Below are 20,182 nucleotides of genomic sequence, written 5' to 3' on the forward strand. Positions count from 1 at the left end.
AACCCCCCCCCACGCCCGCGGCGTCGGTACCGTAAATGGGCCGGAGGCGCCGGTCGTTGGGGTCCTGCACATGGCCCCGCGCCGCCGCCATGATGAGAGCGCAGAACCGCAGCGCGCAGCCGCCGCCGCCGCTGCCGCCACAGCCAGCCAGCCGGCCGGGCCTGGGCGGGCCCGTGTGAGGGAAAGGGGCCGGGCTGAGGCTGAGGCGAGGCGCTCCGAGGGGGCCAAGACCGGCGAGGAGGAGGCGGCGCTTAGCGGGCGTCCTCGCTCCCCTGTCGGCCTCCCTCGTGGGCCTTGAGGCGCCGCCGCCGCCGCCTCAGGTTGTGAGGCGGGTAAGCGAGCTCCCTTCAGCGAGCCGCGTCATTGGCATCGTTGTTGCCTGAAGGGCCTCGTTTAGGGCAACTCTCCTCACAACGACCCTGTGAGGTGGGCTGTATTGAGGGGGGAGTGGTGTCCTCCTGGCCCCTCACAAGCACCTGGGCTAGGTAGGCAGGGCCGGATTTAGTTTTTGATGAGGCCCTAAGCTACTGAAGGTAATGGGGCCCTTTATATGTCCAGCTGTCCTTTGACAACAACAAATTGTCGCTGTTTTTGTGTGTGTTGAATATACGCTACAGTATATGGTAATTTATGCACCTAATAGGTATCTAAAGCCATTTGCACATAACAAAAATATGTATTTTATCAAAGTAATTGTTGAACTGAAATACAATTAAGAAGTTATTACAGTAATAGTGAAATACAATTAAGAAGAAGTATATGAATAGTGAAATAATTATTAAGCTCTAACCTAAAATTATTTTTTATTCATTAGCAAACTTAATAATGCAAACACATTGGCATTTGGCAATAACTTTCTATGGGAAAGCGCTTTTGGAAAGTGTTTTGGAACACTTTGGTTTTGGAACAGACTTCCGGAACGGATTAAGTTTGAGAACTGAGGTACCACTGTATATAGAAATGAGCAAACCAGTGATATTTTAGGGAGCAGGCTAGCAGGCGGGGCCCATTACTTAGAGATCATATGAGCTTACACAACACAAAACACTTTTGCTGTATGTAGGTTTTATTTTATTTGTTTTTTTATCTTACATTTTGGAAATGTACATCCAGTTTTTTCCCTTTTCCCTTTAATTAAATCCTGCACTGGAGGTAGGCCTCTCAGGGAGCTGAGAGTGGATTTGAACCCAGGTGTGAGGCAGGCAAAGAGGAGGTAGCGGCAGCCCCTCTTAGCCTTCCCTGCCACCCCATGACTAAGGAACAGCTCGCCAGGCGCGGTTGTTGCAGCAATGGCAGAAAGTTATTTGGTGCTGTTGACCCAGGCTGTGTTGGTTTCGGTGTTAGAAGCTGAAGATAGGAAGGCTAGGAGCTAAATGGCACCTTAAACCTAGGTTATGGGCACTGTCTAGGCGCACTTTTTTTTGTAACAAGAATACAAAGCTGAAAATGAATGAAACACAGCTAAAACCTTATGTTCACTTTTCACATGGTCTAGTTCTCCTCTGAAGACTGCAAAACAAAAAAAGCTGTGCTTCCCCTGCCCACCCCCACCCCCCATAATATTATTAAGAGGGTCCCTTCTCCAGTCTTCAGAGAGTCGCTGGAAGTAAGGAGGCAGAATAAAGGTCCTCCTTTCCTTCCACTCTGCAGTTTTAATCTGAAATCTTAGGCGCACCACTGCGCCCAGAGCTCAGAAACTAATGAAATTCCTTATCATAAAACGATTGCCTCGAACAATGGGAGTTTCGAACGCTGGTTGGTTCATCTATCAGATTCTACTAACCAACCTCCTTCAGCTGGGAAACTGACGTATCCCCCACTCTTTTATCCTTGCAACAGCCCTGTGAATTGTCAGGGTCACCCATGGGGCTTTGTGGCTAAACAAACGCCTGGAGTTGTCCTTCATTCACAGCTATTACAGGAGGATAATCATACCCTACTGTACAGGGATTCATAGAATCATAGAATTGGAAGAGACCACAAGGGCCATCCAGTCCAACCCCCTGCCAAGCATAGGGTGGTTGTGAGGATTGTTAAGATAGTGGTGATCAGGGATGCCAACTTGAATAAAATATTGGGGGAGGGGCAGGTAATCAATCACAAGTTGCGGTAAACACCATTTGAATGGCAATGCCCATCAACTTGGGGTGGGGGGGACCCAGCCCCTTCAAATATTTTATGGAGGTTCCTTTGCCTCTAGGAGTTGGCTCCTATGGTGGTGATGACTGTTTCAAGCCATGTTTTCCTTTCTTGGCCTTTTAATCAGATTTTCCTCCCGCCAATGATCTCAGGGTAGCATATGTAGACCCTTACAACAGCACTGTGAGGTAAGAGTGCTCGCTTTAGTAGCTTAAAAAACGAGGAGGTGGTTGTCAACCTCCCACTATGTTTCAAGATATGTTTCATGTTCCTGTGCACCCCATTACCTGATTGGTTTGCTGCACTTGCAGCATCTCCCCAAACTCTATTCAATGAAGCTGCTGTCTGCGCATGCACAATTTATCTGTGCATGTGTAACAGCTGTCTCAAATGTACACACTTCAGCTTAACCCCAGCATGAGAGTTTGAATCGGATAGAAGCTGGTTGGAGAGTAAACTCATCAATCAGCAGTATTTCTCAAGAAACTACATGAAACACATGGGTTGTGGCTAGCATCAAACACCAGATTATGGCTTCAGAAACCAGTGGTGTTTCTCAAAGACATCAGAAATATAGTGTCCCGATCAAGGGAAATAATAGTCCTGCTTTATACCACCTTGGTCAGACCCTGCCTGGAGTCCTCTGTCCAGTTCTGGGCACCACAATTGAAGAAGGATATTGACAAGCTGGAACATGTGCAGAGGAGAGCAACCAAGATGATCAAGGGTCTGCAGACCAAGATTTATGAAGAATGGTTGAGGCATTGGGTATGTTTAATCTTAAAAAGAGGAGACTGAGAGGAGGTATGATAGCCATCTCCAAATATTTAATGGGCTATCACATGGAAGATGGAGCAAGCAACATCAGTACTGTAATAACTTTCTGACCATAAGAGCTGTTTGACTGGAACAGACTTCCACGAGAGATGCTGGACTTTTCTTCTTTGGAGGTTTTTAAGCAGAGGATGGGTGCCCATCTGTCATGGATGCTTTAGTTGAGATTCCTGCCTTGCAGGGTGTTGGAATAGATCCTCGGGGTCCCTTCCAATTCTATGATTCTATGGTGGCAACGCAGTAGAGCTTCAGTAAATGGTATTGCATGCACACCCTTAAGTATTGTGGGGGGGGGGCTGCCATGGGGTGCTTTGTGTCTGAGCTGGGATTTCTAAGGGGCTGTTTAACCCCTTAAAGAAATCTTACAGCACTGGATCTTGGGTCTCAGTTTGCATCTTGCACAGAATGAAAACTGAGGGTGCATTGTTAGCACCTGTGGTTTACTGCTGGATGCAGTCCTACTACCATGTGGCGCTTAATCAGCAGCAGTTGGGTATCAAATTACAGCTGGAATTTCCTGCTGTAGCTTATTGCTTTTTTCTTCAGCTTGAGTCAAAGGGAAATCCTTAATGGTTATTTATTAAATTAAAAGCATTTCTAAAACCAAGGTGGCTTACAGGAAAACAATAAAGCACCAACATTACAGCATAAGTGTCAGCTGGAAAAAGGCGTCAATGGTCTGGGAGCACCTGAGCAAAGAGAAGCATTTTTAGCAGGCAATGGAAACATGCCCGTTAGTAGTTGCTATATTGCTGGGGCAAGTTAATTTCAAAATGTGGGCGCATATTGCCTCTGATATGGACCTTGGCCATATGAATTTGCCAAATCCTGTTAAAGCCAACCAGGCTTGTATTGGTCACTAATTCTATAGTGTTACTCTGTGCTGAGCAAATTAATGCTTCATTTTGTCTGTGCTAGTCCTTTCACCATTTAGTTCTTCCACCTCTGGTCCTTGTATTATGAAAGAGGGTAGGCAACCTCTTCCCTCATGCCGTCTTTCAATTTTCTTCACATTGTGTATGTCATTTCATTGATAACCAAAAATAGAAGTGGAAGATTCTGATCACCTTCTTGAAGCTATATTGGCAGAAGAGGGGAACATAAGAGCCTTCCTTGCACTTGCTGCAGCTCATTCCTGTGGCGATGCAATGAGGACAACCAAACCAACATTTATTTATTTATTTAGTAAAAAAAACCCTTCACATGAAGATCATGTGGGGGTTTACAACTTAAAAAAAGAACACAAAATAAATAAAGGATTATATGGCAGAAATGGGTAGCTTGGTCTCAAACTGTTTGCACTTCATAGGTTGAAACAGCACTTTGAATTATTTTCTCATACCAGGGATCTTCCAAAAAGGAGAGGGTATGAGAAAACCCAGATTGGGAAGGCAGTGATTTGGGGAACATCATTAAATAGCAGGATGGATGAGTTCAAATTCCAGTTGCTTTGATCTTATCCTGTATGCAATTCTTCTAAGGCCCTTCAGAACATCTGCACACCCACCAAAAAGGCATGGGAGGTGAGTGGCCTGCCTGGTGTTGGATCTCCCACCGGTGGTTTTTGTAATGAGGGTGGGTGATTGAACTGGGAATGAGAAGCTCTTGGTTACTTCTCTGCTCTGCAATAAAGAATTCAGTGGTACTGTAAAAGTTAAAGTCAGAAACTGAGCTGTCAGAAGGGAAATTAAACAAAGTCAGACATCCCCTCCCCATCATAAAGCCCTAAGGTGCAACAAATCAAGCAATGTCCAAAAAATGGCATGCACCAAATGAGGGATGAGCAACCCGCATCCCTTCCAGCGCTGTTGAACTTCAACTCCCATCAGCCCCAGCCATCAGGGATGATGGAAACGAAGGTCCAGCAGCATCAGAATAGACACAGTTCCTCACACTGTAGAAAGCAAAGCCAGTCCTGTTTCGTAGTGATAGCAACATGGGTGGATATAAGGACGGAACGCTTTTTCCAGGATGTGAGCAGAAAGAGATGCCTTAGCTCCACCTCATGGACTCTCAGTGGCAGCGACACCCGGCCTGTGGGGGAGGCAACGGAGAGACGCAATCACGTATGCAAATATGCATGCCCTGCAGCATTGTGGGAGAAACAGCCAGGGTGCAGACCGGGGGTTACAGGGCACCCCGAAACACTAGACTGCCCAATGGGGACCTGGGAGCACGGCTGCTTTGCAGGATCGAGCTTATTGGGGCTGCAGAATGGAGGTCGCTGTGTCCTCAGTAGCAGAGAGAATGAGGGCCAGGAAGCGTGTTTGCCACTTCAATTCATACTTACCTGGCAGGGGAGATACCATGATCACAAAGGTGGTTTTCCCAGGGTGAGGCTCATCCATTGCACTGCGGGTGTGCTGACCCCTGCGATTTCCCCAAATGCGGGAAACTCGACTGCATAATTTGTGGTAGTGGGGGACTGCGTTCGCGCTTTCCCCTGGACTCTGTGGTTCAAAAACAGAAAAATTTTGTACTTGTTGCTGTTAGCTTCATAGTTCTTGTTTCAGTGTATCTGAAGTGTGCATGCACACGAAAGCTTAGTTGGTCTCTAAGGTGCTACTACAAAGAATTTTTGATTTTATATTTTGTTTTGATTATGGCAGACCAACACGGCTACCTACCTGTAATTGTAGTTCTTGTTTTAGCTTTGTTTTCTATGGAATTCAAGTTGTGAAATAATAAAGTACAATATCAGCAATAAAAATGCTATTAAAATCCGTACAGTACCTAGCACAGTCCATTACAATTCGTAGAAGGGATGTTCGCCTGACGCCTTTGTTACGTATCATTGGGTGCCAGGCAAAAAACATTCCTTTTGCCCCATGCCTTGGGCTAATTAAACAATATATGGCCTTTTAAACTCTGGGAGGGTATTGCTTTTTACTATGTTATGCATTGTATTAAGAGAGGGGTATTGCCTCTGGTGGGGTACACATCATGCTCCCTTTTGGGGTAGTTTGTCCATTCTGAACTCAGCTCTCACCAGTAGAAGCTGCCAGCATGTTAGTGGTGCAACAATAAATCTGCTAGCACATTTGCAAAGCTAAGCAGGGTCCGGTATGGTTTCCAACTGGAGGGGAAACTGCCTGTTGAGATTCCTGCATTGCAGGGGGTTGGACTAGATGACCCTCGAGGTCCCTTCCAGGCCAGCTCTATAATTCTGACTCTATGACAGCAGCCAAACCCCCGGAAACGGCTTCAACTGGCCTACTAAACCAAGTGACGCAGCTGACGTTTCACAAACCCTCAGTGAGTCAATTAGGGACTTTCCCTGCATGCGAAGACAGGCTGTGATGTGTCTTCTAAAAAAAACACATACACACCTTGGTCAGCCCAAACGAAGAGCCCTGCTGGGTCTGACCAGCGGCCCATTCAGTCCAGCGTCCTGTTCTCGCAGCGGCCAACCAAGCGCCTGCCGGGAACAGAACGGAGGTGAGGGAGTGGGAACGAGAAGAATATCCCGGTCAAGGGCAGAGGCAGCTGGAACCAGGAACAGGAGCAGACGCTTTCACTTCCCCAGGTAGGAAATCAAGGGGAAGAGGCGCAAACCAATTTCCCGAACAGCGTTCCCCGACACGCGGCTGCTCCGCATCCTGCCCTGCGCGAACAGTGCGATTTCCAAGCCTGCCTGCGAAAGGGCGCCGCTCCGCGGGAGAGGCGGTAGCTGCGCTCCGGCGCCTCGGGATTCCCCTCCGGCGACTCTCCCTGCCGCCGGCCAATCAGGAGTCAGGGCGAGAGGAAAGGGGCACTGCGCGCGCGCGCTGTGACGTCACCCGGCCGGAGCCGAGAGCGGCGAATGAGGGTGGGGAGGGGGAGGAGCAAAGAGAAGAAGCTGGGAGGCGGGACACCCGCTTCCCTGCTCCACGCGATTAACGAGCACCCTTAGGGACCAATCGGAAGAGCGGTAGGATGAAGCCGGTCCGTTTGGCAGGTCCGCCGGCCAATAAGAGCTCGGAGCAGGCCAACCGGCGAGGCGCCGCCGTCCAATCGCGATCCGGAGGGCGGGTTAGGAAGCGCTGAGGCGGCTTCGGGATCCTGCCTGCGTTTTGTGAGGGAAGCGGGTTGAGGCGGAGAAGAAGTGGAAGGAGCGGCCGAAGCCCGTGAGGGAAGCATTGGTAGGTATATCCCTCCCTCTGGGTCTGGAAACGGGGCCTCTCTGCGAGGAAATATGGGGAGGGGCGTCGGTGTTTAGGACCCTCTTAATGCTCCGGTTGGGAGTCGCTTCAAACTCCCTTTCAGTTTTGTTCTCTAATGTTTTCACCTGCCCCGGGACCTTAAGGACGAAGGGCGGGCCATGCTATTGCTATTATGCATATACATATAATTTTAATAACATTTTTCGAATGTTTTAATTTTGGGGTTTGTTTTTTTACTGCAACCCCATTATTCTGTTCTTTTGGCAAAGCGCTTTACATCAGGCGGTGTATAAAGTTTATGCAATAATTAAAATATTCTGCATTGTTCTATGATGATTTTATTCTATTAATTTATTAAATTAATATACCGCCCTTCATAGATATTAATATAAATTAATATACCGCCCTTCATTATTTGAGGACATCCTTCTGCCTCCCCCGCCAAAAAAAACCCCAACCACTTTAACACCACTTCTAATTTCCTTGGAGAAAAAGGCAGGTTATAAATACAATAGGTATCTGAGTCACCCTCATCCTCCTGCCCTTCTTCAGAGGGGGCTTAGGGTCACCCCCTTTGACCTTCGCAAGGTCTCTCTTTTTTCCTACTTAGTGCATGACAGCCCCTCTCTCTCCCTTGAAGGCCCAGAAGAAGAGGCTGCTTGTTGGAGAACCGGTTGGCAAAGCAACTGCGCATAGGAAAGCTACAAGCTCCAGCTAAAAAGCGGGTGGAGTCTTGCTCCAGCCCATAATAACCGGGGAGACTTAATCTAGAAGGGGTGATGGGGAGAAGCCCTTCTCTAAGGCAGGGGAGTTTTGATACTACTCTCTGTGTGTGATTTTTCTAAAAATTGTTTTCTGTTTCTCATATTTCTCCTCACACCACACACAGATTGGGTGTGTATTCTTTGTTAATTTTATTTAAAAGCTTTATTTCTGTTAGGTACCTGTCGCTGAACAATCCTAAGCATGTTTACTAAGAAGGAAGTCCCATTGTATTCAGAGGGAGTTGCTCTCTAGTACAGTGTTCTTCAACCACTGTTCCGCGGCACACTAGTGTGCCGCGAGATGTTGCCTGGTTTGCCGTGGGAAAAATTCAAGAGAATTACTTTATATATAGTCAATATAGGCACAGAGTTAAATTTTTTAACATTTTCTAATGGTGGTGTGCCTCGTGATTTTTTTCATGAAACAAGTGTGCCTTTGCCCAAAAAAGGTTGAAAAACACTGCTCTAGTAGGCATGTGTAGGATTGCGGCATTAAACTATAGAAGGCAGCATCCCGTATGTTGTTAAAAGATAAGAACAGATTCTTTCTCCTGTAACTATATAGTATGTGCAAAGCACTCTTAACTGCTGTAAATTGTTGCTGTAATGAAAAATATTTAGCGTTTATATAGCACTCAATGTATTGTACAACAAGGCCGTAGGCCATTATTATTATTATTTATTACTTGCCACCAGAGAAAGAAACATGATGTCCAGGTTTCTCACCTCCAACTCTTGTAAGTACAGGGTGGTGATGGTGCCAGATTTCTGCCCTGTGACAGCTAGTGGCTAAACAGGAGATGATGTATTTAGGGAGGCAGTTGGGTCTGTGAGAGAGGGTTCACATTTGGTCATCCTCTCTGGCAGAAGAGCTGCATGGGGTGAATATTGATTCCACCTATACATAATGCACACCTACCAAAGATCCTGAGCATATTTAGCCCTTGAGCACACATCCCCTCTCTTTTCACAATGGTTTGAGATACCCATCTCCGAAAGCAGGTATGGGGATTATGGTTCCTGGTTGAGAGTGGGTCTATTGTAGTCTCCTAACTTAAAATATTTGCATTCTCAACAATTTCTTTTAAAATGTACAGGAAAGTGTCACAAAAGTACATTTTGCTTTCCCCTACCCTTTTAGAGTCACTGAGGATCTGATCAGTCACCTTCACTCAGAGTTCTGTACTGCTCTTTTTAGTCAGCTTGTCTCAGGTAAGCTGCCTGAGGGTTTCCTTTCAAATTGGAGTGTTTTAGAATGCATGCTACTTTTGGAAGTATCTTGTGCTTCATTCACATTTCACAAAAGAGTGCCATATGACACAGTCTCCTCATCATTCAGCATAAACACAAGGTTAGGCATGGAGGAAGAGACCTAGCTGAGGGGAGAATGAGAGAATTCCTCATGCACCTCATAGAGTTCTAGAAGGTTCAGTGACAATGGTCCATGCAGGACTATGTCGAGTCTGTGGAATAGAACGATGGATTTGTCAATGTTTGTGCTATTTCTAAAAAAAGAAATGTTGCAGCTTTCCTTCCAACTCTGTGTGAAAGCATAAATTGGCAAGCAGTGATGAGACTCACAGCTCTTTAAGCATGTCTGTCTTTCCTTTAAGCTCGTGGGCTTCAATGAGATGAAATTGGTTTCAGGGCAATCATGCTGTCAAAAGGGCTGTTTGACTGCTGCTTAAACTCTTGGGACAAGAAGGGATCCTGCTGATAAGCACTAGAGGAGCCCTCTGTGAAAGGGTTTCTGAGTAGGAAGGGAATGAGTAAGCATGCGTGGGAAACAAAAAGATAGTGCCCTTCTTTCTCCATTCCTTAGTTCCTTGAACAGCAGGGCGATGGCTGCCGTGGTGGAACAGGAAAGTGAAACCCAACTGTGCAACAATTGGTAAGAAAGGAAACTTGTTTGTTTCAGTAACTGCCTACTTTGTGTGTATGCAATTGGGTTGGTTGATTAGCTCTGTTTCAGAACTATTGCTCTAATTTATCAGGTTTATTTTACTTGTTTTTAGTAAACAAAGCTAAGAACCTGGAAGTTAAAACAAACAAACAAAAATTCCATTCACTGCTGCTAATGAACATGTGGAATGGAAAATTTTCAGCAGCAAAAATCATTTAAGAAATATTGTGTCCCAATCTGGGGTGGTTGTTTGTTTCTCCTCAACAAGCCATGATTGCTAGCCCATCTTAAGCAAAATATTCATATTGGTTTATGGATTGTAGCTGGCTAGGGAGAAACAAACTGATCCCTGGTTTGGAAATAACAACAAATCATGGCTTTTTTATTTTCATACTTGCATTCACTGGAGTGATTGTGCAGTATGCATACACATGCTGCTCCTTCATGGCAAACCACAAGAAGCCAGAAACCCTGGCTTATGGTTGTGTGAGTGCTGATGTGGATGTGGGCAGCGGTGGAGAGACTGGTTATGGTGGAGGATGGGATCAGTGCAGCTGACTCAGGAGCTGGTGTGTAATAGTGGCTTTTCTCTCCTTCACTCTCTGGAGATGTGAGCTTTGTCTCCTGAGAGAACATCCCTGCTGGTCCATGAAAGGGGGAATGAATTGAATAGTGCCCAAAAGACTGAGCTAAGGACTGCAAAATCCCTTACTGCCATATGCTCACTGTGGACTGTGGCTGCAGCTTCAGTGCCACGCAGATGGCAATACTGACTGACCTTGCAGGGTTTGCTTGGGTTAGCTTTCTTTTAAAAAATCATTTCTTTTGCACCTTCCTCACCCAGCAGCTCTACTCCAAATTAGTGTTCTAAACCGCAAGTCCATGTTATCTTTTGCACCTTGTCCGTTTTGTTTCCAGCAAAAAAGACATTCCTGCGGCAAACTTCACCATCCATGAGATCCATTGCAGTCGAAACATAGGGGTATGTCATATCTGCAAGGAGTCTTTCCCAAAATCGGAAATGAGGAGCCACCAGGAGCTGGAGCACACGCAGGTGACAAGCAGCCCTTTCCCCCCTTTATGCAATGGCTTCTCCCTGGTAGACGGGTTTAATCACAAACCCTGTACTGGTTTGTGTGTCTGTTTGTTTTTCAATCTTAGGTTGTCTGTAAGTGCAGCATGAAGATGGACAGTGGTCTTTTGGAGGAGCATGTGGTTAGTAAGCATATCATTGTCTCGTCTTTACCTGATGATGCAGGGTGGAACTAACAAAAACTGCAAGGAGTGGATTGTGTGTGCGAGCCTTCAGGCTAGTAAGATTTTTTTAAGGCACTTGCACATGGTTCCTTGTGGAGAGCAACAATCACAAGCAGGGGAGCTTTTCATAAACTGGAAGAGAGTTGATGGCATAGTGCAGGATCCAGGCTCTTCCCTACAGAGGAGAGGGATCCAGAGATGGGCTTCAGGGCTAGCTGCTGGTATAAGGCAGCTTCTTATGTGCCTATTAAGGGCTGCTTCTCTCGGTTGGCATTTTTACCAACCTGCATTTCTGGAAAAAAATGTTCAGGGGTACTGCTCACCTCCTCCCTCCTTGCAGAGAAAACACTCGGTCAGCTGGGAGTCAAAAAAATGGTGTCAGGCCTGCTGCTTCAGACATGTGGCCTTGTTTGCTTGGTACATTTCTGAACATTTATTATATATATATATATATATATATAGAGAGAGAGAGAGAGAGAGAGAGAGATATGACCTTAATTTCTTACAACAGTGCAAAGATTCACAAAATGTTTAGGGGCACCCCCCCCCCCCGAAAAAAATCACTGGCCCCACCTAACTCAATATTAAAAACCCATTTCTAAAACGGAGGTTGTAAAGCAGCCATGTGCTGTGGATTGTGTGACTACCCTTGTGTGGCGCACTACAGCCAAGGGGTGAGATTGCAGCTCACTCTTGGGATTTATTTTGCCATGCATTCACCCTAATGGTCACTGGCCCCTTGCAAGTCTGATTCAGTGCCCTTGATAAACTGATACTGGTATTCACAACAGCAAATGCAGCTCCTTTACACCATCCTAATTGTGCAGCTGGCTTCAGGATGTTACAACTCCATGCTTGTTCCTTCGGCCTGTGCTGGCTGAGGCTGATGGCCAGATAAATGCAAAGAGGTTGCTCAGATGATGACCTTATGCACAGTTTCCTTGCTGTCTCATCATAGGCTGCAGAGTGTCCCTTGCGCCCCGTGGCCTGCCAGCACTGTGATATTGAGCTTGCATTCAACAAGCTCCAGGACCATGAGGACTACTGTGGCGCTCGAACTGAGCGATGTAGCAGGTGCAGCCGCAACATTCTGCTCAGAGATCTGAAGGAGCACCCTGAGGACTGCAAGAGGGAGGCTGAGGAAGCAAGAGTCAGCCAAGCCCGGCCCTGCTTGAACTCCGAACCAGTTTTGCATAGCATTCAGACAGTCAGGAATGTCCTCCATCCAGACAACTCTGCACGATCCCTGCCAAGGTTGAGCCGGTTTCCTGAAAGTAGGCTTTATAACTGTCTCTCAGGTGACCAGCTGCCCAGTGAGCGCAACAGAAGGAACATTGCTCTATCGCAGCCAGATCAGAATCAAGGTAATGGCAGCAAATGATCACTTTAAAAAAAGAATACTTGGCATTTTACAATGTGCCCCCTCTCCCTCACACGTTAGTGTCTAAGAGTGCATTCTCGGTTAATTGAATCTAACCTTTTTTGTGCCCCTCTTCCCAGTGGCACACACCCATCCCAAATTTTCATGCTTTCATGCCGTGTCCTAAATTTTATCCTCTCTGGGTATGTTTACATGGGCAGTTGGTGGATGGATCTTGGAACTATTTATATTCAGCCAGCAGTCATTTTATTACTGCTGGAAGATCCTGTTGCTGTTTTCCTGGCAACTAGGAGGGAGAAAAGTTGGCCATGCTGGCAGTTCCAAGGTGTAATGACTTCAGCCCTCTGGGGCAGAAACTCTGTTGGGTCACTTCATCATAGTTCAAGTACACATTCCAGCCAGGGACAATCACTTCAAGAGAGTGCAGAGGGGATGGGATGTGTAGGGAGAATCCAGAGGATGAGCTAGGGAGGCTACATATGTCCCCCAGGCCTAAGGTCCCCCTCCCCCTTGCTGGCGCAGCACAATTGGTGTATTGCAGATGCTTGAATTGCAGATGCTCTTCAGGGGGTATTGGCTCTCCTTCTCTGCCTTGCTTTCTTGAAATAGTTTCCAGCAACCTTTTTGCATGTTCTGAAAAATGTAAGCCCGTCTTTGGGTATGTTGTGCTGCTCTTCTTTTTTACAAATGGAAGGTCAGACAATGATCATCATGATGGTAAAGATCAAGGCAGCGCTGCCTTCGTTTCTAATATTTGGTTATATTTCGTCCCATGAAGTCTACCTGGAAAAGATGACAGCCCCCTTGCCTTTCGGTGGAGAGCCAGATTGCAACCTGGATTACCTGCTGGCTCTTAGCTTGCAGCAGGAAAACACCTCTCATGAGCACAGTGGCACACAGATCCGGAGGGATCTCTGGAAGAATATCTGCCCCGCCAGAGCTAAAGCAGCTGAGGACTTGGATGACGCAAATGACCCCGGTATCTTCTCTCAGGGTTTGCTGGCACCTGCTAATCATGCTTTAAACAGGCCCAAAGGTAAGTAAACATTTGCTGTTGCTCAGAGTCATTGGTTGAGGTGCTGTGATGTCATGAAATGGTTGCAGGCCGAAACCATTAGGAAAATGTTGTAAAGGCTTTGGCTTCTGTGAGGGGTGCAAAAGTGCTGCCAAGGTTGGAAGGTGAGGACCCAAGGGCAGGAGGGGCTCTGTGTTCTCAGAAGGGAGAGGCGAGGTTGCCTGTGTTTCGTTGGCATAATTTTGTTTTTTAGTGCTGCTTGTAATATATATATATTTATATAACATTCCCCCCCCAAAAGTATTTGTTGTGTGCTGATGTGGTTCTAAACTGCTCTCAGACTTGTCTTGAAAAATGGCATGCATATTTATTTATTTATTAAAAATGGATTTTGTAGAGGTGCTGGTAAGAGATTTTTTACCAACTTGCCCAATCTTCAGCATTGTGGAAATTACTCTGTGAGAAATCTCATGATTTCTGCACAGATAATGAAAATAGGGCCTGAAGTAATGGGGGGTGGAGGGTGGGATGAGTGGAGAAGTACTGAGAAACACTTTTTTCTGGAATGAGATGGAATTTCTTGACCTTGAGCAGAGGGGGCTTGAGTTTGTCGAAGGCTCTCGTGAAATCTCCAAACCTGAAGAATGCTCTGAGTATTCTGATCCTTCCTCCTCCTCCTTTTTTTTTTTTTTTACTTTAGTGCCCTGAAGTTAACTTTTTGCATCAGAGAGTTAATTTACTAATGTGGCTAAATGTTTGGACTTTAGCTCTGTAGAGCTGGGCTGAGGTCTATTCTCTGCTACAGATTTGCTGGCTGACACAGGTAACTCTTTATCAGCCAGTGGGCTTTATAACATGGGAGGAACAGTCACCTGCCTCCTCGGTTGTTCGACAGAGGGTTGTGTTTGTACACTGCCTTGCACATGAGTGTAACTGATAGAAATTCCAAAGAGGAGGCAACTATGAGTTATGTAACCTTGTCCTTCCTTACTTTGCAGCTGAAACACTGCTGCCTTGTGAGTTTTGTGAGAAGCTGTTCCCTGAGGAAGATCTAATCCTTCATCAGGTTTTGTATATATCACATACTTTTTTCATGCTGTTAGAAGGGGGGAAATTAGCAGATATGCAGATGGGGCAGGTGATCCTTTCTTATGCCTTCCCCGGTGCAGTGAAGGCAAAGTTGGGTAGTTCATGACAACTGGGCCAAAGCTATAGCTGTCACCTACTATCTGGTTTGGAAAGAGGTTTGTCTATCTGTTCCCCTTGTGTTCAGACGCCTCTTGTGATAGCATTGGTGCAACGGTTCACGAGATGGAGGAGCCAGTTTTCGTCTTGTGTTTGGATACTGTTGGACACCATTTTAAATCCAGTTGGTGGACTGAACCATTCCAAGCTGCACTGATTTGGACAACTCTGAAGATACTGTTGCCCATTTTGGCACAGTGGTTCCTGAGCTTGAGGACCAGATTTTGGTCTTTGTTTGGATACCAACTGTTGTCCACCAAGGGTACAGTTTTCCGGCTGCAGGAAACATATTGGCAAAGTAGCACCCAGCAGGATTAAACCCTCCTACAGTGTGGTTTGGGGAAGAGATGCAGTCTCTCCTTCCTCCTCCCAGTCATATAGGGTTGAAAATATTGGCAACAATATTGCAAGTGGCATCCTAACACATAGAGAACAGTCAGACAAACCTCTTTTCAAAATATAAAGTATTGTATTATAATGACTGAGTGTTTTTAGTTGTCAGTTGAAGTGTCTGAATTATCACCTTCAGAGACACTGTCATGAAACAAATCTGAGTCTTTCAAAAAGCATTCTGTGAGGCTTTCTCCCCAAATTATCTAGATACAAAATTGAAACAGCAAGCTCTGTTATGATTGGAAGCAAAAGGGGTATGTATAATCTCATCTTTAAAAGCAGGTATTTCTGATAGTAACTGAAAAGCAGTGTCTGTTCATGGGAGTCACCTGTCCTGTTATAGCTTTGCTGGCTGTGTCTGATATGCTTGCTTGCCTTGTGTTGTATTGTGGGGATCTCTAGAAGAAGGAAACTAATGTAAGTTTCCCCCCCTTCCCTTTCCATTTTCTATATAACAGACTGGCTGCAATCCTGTCAGCGCTTTGGCATCCTTCAGCAAGAGAAGCTCTTTTGTCCCTCAGGCTGAGCGTCTTCAGGATCTCTGGGAACAGCTGCAGAGCAGTCAGTCTGCTGGCAGCAGGGAAACGGTTCCTCTGCAGCATGACTCCTCCAGCAGCCTCATGCTCCCTTGCGAATTCTGTGGTGTCCAGTTGGAAGAAGAGATCCTCTTCCATCACCAGGTACAGAGAGCTTGCCTTGAGTTTGTCGATTGTGGCGGGTGCGCTGCATGCAAGCCAACTCGCCCCCCAAATCACCGGCTTTGTTTATTGATCCAGGATCAGTGTGACCTGCGTCCAGCCACTGCCCCCTCAATAGGAAGTGGCCCATCACAGCAAGGGACTCTGGCTGTGGATAACTTGGAGAGAACAAGCTCCCCAGATCTGCCTAGAAGACGGATCCGGCATCAAGGTATTGTCATTGGCAAGCCAAGCAGGTTCTCAGGTTAAGAGCTGAGGAAAGCAGAGGAGTTGAGCCTGCTTTGCTGCCCACAGCAGGACAGTTCTGGAAATGGGGGGTGATCCGACTCATGTTTACCAAAGGGTATCTGTGCACCTCATTTGCAGAGACTTGCTGTTCCATTGCACTGCGGTAGAGTAATATGCAGGATTGTCTCCATTCCTGCTTACTGTGGTGTTTGGTGTATCTCTATAATTTCAGCCAATGGAAATGCAACCCTTTGGATTAAAGCCCAGAGGATTAAATTTTCAAGGAGTTAATCTTGTATAGTGTGGCAGCACCTGTGCTTTGGAACATCTTGCCTAATTGATAATAGGCAGGTGCTCTCACTGTATTGTTTGGGATGCCTGCTAAAAGCATTTATTTCAGCAAGTCTACCCAAACATATGAATTTGTTACGTAGATTTGTTTTAAAAGTTTTACTGATTTTTTAACCTGTTTTAATTTATTGTTTTATGTAAGTTTTTCAAAAGCTTTCTGGATTTTAGCTCTGTTTTTATCTACAGTTTGTTTTTGTTTTAAATTATGCACCAACTAGATGACTCTTCATTTAAGTGCTTTATAATTCTTTCTAAATAAAATTCTCAGTGGCTGGACAGTGTTGCTGTTCATCTTCGAAGGTGAACTGTTTGTTGGCTGTAGTGCCTGGGGCAGTTTTAACATCAACCAGCCTGTGCAGCTAGTTCAGGTCATCTCTTGGGGCCAGATCCAGCCTGCTCCATATCTGTGGCCATTTCTCTCCAGCGCTGTTCCTCACTTTGTTTTTTCCTGCTTCAGGGGAAATCTCACCTCAGTACCTTGAGGAGTTCAGGCAGCAGAAGCCTCCCCACCCCATCAGAGGGAATCCCTCCCGCAACAATCTGGTGGCTGCCAGACACATTCAGCAGGCCCCTCCCAACAACACAAGAGACGACAATCTTGGGCCTTCAGAACGAGGGAAACCCAAGGAGCTGGGTATTGGTGGTGGTCGTGGAAGAGTGCTGAGTGACCATGCAGCTGCCCCCCTCCCCAGCAGGCGTTGTCCCTTCACTGTCTCTCCTAGTGGCTATGTGCCCAGCTTCCCTGTCACAGTTCCAGCTCGGCCCAGGTAGATGCTGGTTGCTTGAGGAAGGGGCTGTTTATCTTGTTATCAAGCTACAAAATCTGTTTCTTGCCTGAATTTGGCAGAACCAAATTCTCTGTAGTACAGAACTTCCTGGTGTGAATCTCCTCCCACTTCCTCCCATTGGCAGGACCATGTGGACGTTGTGGTGTTTGAGTCCTGCCTGTTCCCCAATAACTCGTCTTGAGAGGAGCTGTGCTCTAACCTTTGTGCAGCATCCTGGGCTTCCTCTGAAAATACTACGTGGGGGCTTTTGCTCAGGTGGTTTTTGACAGGAGGCAGTAGCAGCTCCTCTGTGATCTCTTCAAGAGGATGCTGGTTCTTAAAGAGTTTTAAAGACTTTCTTGTTACAGTCTGCACTTCATTGATGTGCTGCTCTTGACCACTAATTAAAGGACTGTTTGGTAGATTTGTTTTAGGATTTTGTAACAAAACAAAACTACAAATCTTGGAACTACCTTGGGAGGGTTAAGTCCTGAAAGGCATGTTAGAAACCTTTTAATAAAGTTGCTTAATAATGTTGAAGTGAAGGAAGATTTAGATTCCAATGGCAAATGTTTTCTTACCTCCCTCTCTCCCCCCTCCTCCCACAGCCTGAGAAGAGAAGGTGTCAGGAGTCCTGCTAGCCCTTCCAATTACAACAACACCAAGGTAAGAACTATGGCAGGCTCCAGTTCTCTCTTCAGGCTCATGGTTCTCTGCCAGAGTTCAAATAATCAAAACTCCTGTGCTGACGCACATACATTTTTAGGGCTGTCACCCTAACCCCAAAGAAATCCTAGGTTGCATTCCTAAGGTGGAAGCAAAAACCTGAGGTGCTTCATCTGCCTCATCCCAAAGGCCCCTGTTTGCAACAATTTTCTGCCCTGTTGGACGAGAGGCCATTTCCCTCCCATTGTGAATTATGGGAGTGAAATCAGAGGGAGAGTTGGAGGCCAGCTCCTGAGCTGCTCTAAATCTCTGCCTGGGTTGGGAGTGTGTTGGGCTATTGAGTTAGCTTTGGATCCAAGCTCTTCCCTAGTTGTCCTTCTCCTTGGTCCTGTCTGCATCAGTTCTGAGACCAGTTGGAAGAGTTTGGGGTTTCTATAAGTGCTGAGAGGAGAGGTTCAACATCAGTGAAGAAGACCCAACATATCCTAGGGGCTGTATCATTTCAGTCCTAGTTGATCAAATTAGTTAAAATCAATTGCTTGTTTCTACATAAATGAACATACAAGTAGGACAAGAAAAAGCATACTTTGTTTCAGATGTTATATTTTTGAATACTGTGCACCATTTTAGAGGCATTCCTTTCTGTGTGAATGTGAAGAGTGCCTCTCTTAAGCAAAAAGGAATGAAAGTGCCCTTTTAGTGTGTTAAAGCTTTTTCTGTCAAAGTCTGCAGCCACATATTCTGCCTCTGAAGGGGGCACTGAAGCTATCTATCTTCTCTTTCAATCATCTGGTATCTGTCGTCTTTCCAACACTGGACCTATGCACTCAGTCATACCTTTGCAACTATGAGGGTCAATAGCTTGCTCATTTTTAAAATGCAAGTTGAGATCTGTGCCATCGTACCTTACTTTCTGTATGATTTTTCTGGATTCCCATAGAACCAGGACATGGCCGTGCCAAGTTTGAGCTGTAGTTCTGACAAGGCAATGCAGAACTGTAGAACTTCTGAATTGGGGAGGGGGGAATTCTAGTTGATGGCAGATTGCTCTGTCTCCTTCTCGCTTCCCAGATACTGCCCTCCTTCAATTCCTGCCATTCTCTTTCGCAGATGAAATCGTGGCAAGCTGAATCTGACTACTCGGACAAAGAGCAATAGGGAAAGGGCCTTCCCAGGGCAAGTGGGTTTGCCCTTGCCTCTGTTCCCTCATAAGGTCTGGCTGCAGGGGGGTAGGGAGGTGGGTGATCATACCACAGCTGCAGGCCAGAGAAGTGGTGGCAGGAACCCTTCTCTCCTGATTTAGGGCTGCTTTTTTTTTAAAAAAAATGTGCAATGTCCTTGTGCTCTGAGGTAAGGGCCAGGGTGTGTGTTTGTGGGGGGAGGGGATCAGATTCAAATGTGTCCTATAGTCAAAACAACTGAGCTGAGAGTCTTGTAGAAGTTCTGCTTAAAATGCTCAGCCTTGAGGTGTTGTCCGTGTGCAGTGCAGTTAATGACACACGGGATTGTGTGTTTAGACTTGTGGCTGGCCTAGCAGCTACCAGGCAAGGCCTTGTGAGGAAGCCTGGGTTGGTTGGTGCTTTGGCTTAAGCTCAACTTACTGGGCTTCTTAACCTGTTCTTTTGGTGCTCTAACTGCACTTAGCAGTCTATTTCCCTAGTCAGGACTGTGTAACCAAATGGGAGGAAGAAGAAGCATAGGGAAAAGCCATAACATTTCATTGTTCTGCCTCTGTGTTTGTATAGCCTATCTTTAATACCAGAAGTGCCCAGTTTCATTTCTGTAAAAACAACAAAACCAAGACAGGCTTCTGTTCATTCTCTTTATGCTGATTATTCTGCTATACTGGAGACTGTCTCAAATTTCTTGTAATAAACTTTGTATCTCGTTCTTGCGTCCTGTGCAGTAGCAGAGTTTTTGTCATCCTCCACCTGTTTTAACTGCTTCAAAATTTACTGAATAGATTGAGATTTGAACTCAAAACCAATCCCACCCCCCGTACCGTTTTGTTAGTTGCCACATATGAAAATTGCAAACTGCAGCAGTCACTGCTGTGTCCTCATGTGACCCACTGCTCCATCTCCCGCCCTCCAAAGGGGTGTATGGTCTCTGCCTGATTTACTTCATTTAACAAGCACCCTTGAAATGGTGGGCTGGGCTCCTTACCATTGTGCACTTGAACATTTCTTATGTTTAAAAGTGCCTCTAACTTTCTGCTGTCGTAAGTTTGGGAAGGGAAAATCACCAATGTTCTCTTGTACCTAGGTAGGTAGCCATGTTGGTCTGCTGTAGTCGAAACAAACAAAAAAAATTATTCCAGTAGCACTTGGTCTCTAAGGTGCTAGTGGAAGGATTTTTTTTATTTTGTTCTCTTTACAGTAAGCTTACGCACATCTAAC

At 45.9% G+C, this 20,182-nt stretch overlaps 2 protein-coding genes and 1 non-coding gene across 4 annotated transcripts in view; 2 read left to right on the forward strand and 1 right to left on the reverse strand.

Annotated features, from left to right (window-relative positions):
• Positions 1 to 151, reverse strand: part of NAA25 (N-alpha-acetyltransferase 25, NatB auxiliary subunit) — a 35,922-nt gene extending 35,771 nt beyond the window's left edge. For both annotated transcript variants that reach the window (XM_033159276.1, XM_033159275.1), the window contains exon 1: positions 31 to 151. In XM_033159276.1, the coding sequence (XP_033015167.1) occupies positions 31 to 91 (61 nt within the window). In that variant the 5' untranslated portion in view covers positions 92 to 151. The remainder of the gene's footprint in view (positions 1 to 30) is intronic.
• A 5,104-nt stretch (positions 152 to 5,255) lies between these two features.
• On the forward strand, positions 5,256 to 5,419 carry LOC117052516. Its single transcript, XR_004427263.1, has one exon. It is a non-coding gene; the product is annotated as a U1 spliceosomal RNA (small nuclear RNA).
• A 1,528-nt stretch (positions 5,420 to 6,947) lies between these two features.
• On the forward strand, positions 6,948 to 19,672 carry TRAFD1 (TRAF-type zinc finger domain containing 1). The gene is made up of 13 exons (XM_033159278.1): positions 6,948 to 7,094; positions 9,023 to 9,091; positions 9,702 to 9,770; positions 10,701 to 10,836; positions 10,944 to 10,997; positions 11,998 to 12,403; positions 13,199 to 13,456; positions 14,434 to 14,501; positions 15,532 to 15,753; positions 15,850 to 15,982; positions 16,808 to 17,117; positions 17,726 to 17,783; positions 18,894 to 19,672. The coding sequence occupies exons 3-13, from the start codon at positions 9,721 to 9,723 to the stop codon at positions 18,939 to 18,941; spliced, it is 1,743 nt and encodes a 580-aa protein (XP_033015169.1). The 5' UTR covers positions 6,948 to 7,094; positions 9,023 to 9,091; positions 9,702 to 9,720; the 3' UTR covers positions 18,942 to 19,672.
• Positions 19,673 to 20,182: the final 510 nt, after the last annotated feature.

The sequence above is a fragment of the Lacerta agilis genome, chromosome 8 (assembly GCF_009819535.1).
Source record: "Lacerta agilis isolate rLacAgi1 chromosome 8, rLacAgi1.pri, whole genome shotgun sequence".
Classification (NCBI taxonomy): domain Eukaryota; kingdom Metazoa; phylum Chordata; class Lepidosauria; order Squamata; family Lacertidae; genus Lacerta; species Lacerta agilis.

Bases quoted from the DNA above. Each gene is read 5' to 3' on its own strand.
- TRAFD1 (XM_033159278.1), top strand. From the start codon at position 9,721: ATGGCTGCCGTGGTGGAACAGGAAAGTGAAACCCAACTGTGCAACAAT. The intron at 13,457-14,433 runs GTAAGTAAACAT...CTTACTTTGCAG, and splicing joins TGCTTTAAACAGGCCCAAAG to CTGAAACACTGCTGCCTTGT. The intron at 15,983-16,807 runs GTATTGTCATTG...TTCCTGCTTCAG, and splicing joins AAGACGGATCCGGCATCAAG to GGGAAATCTCACCTCAGTAC.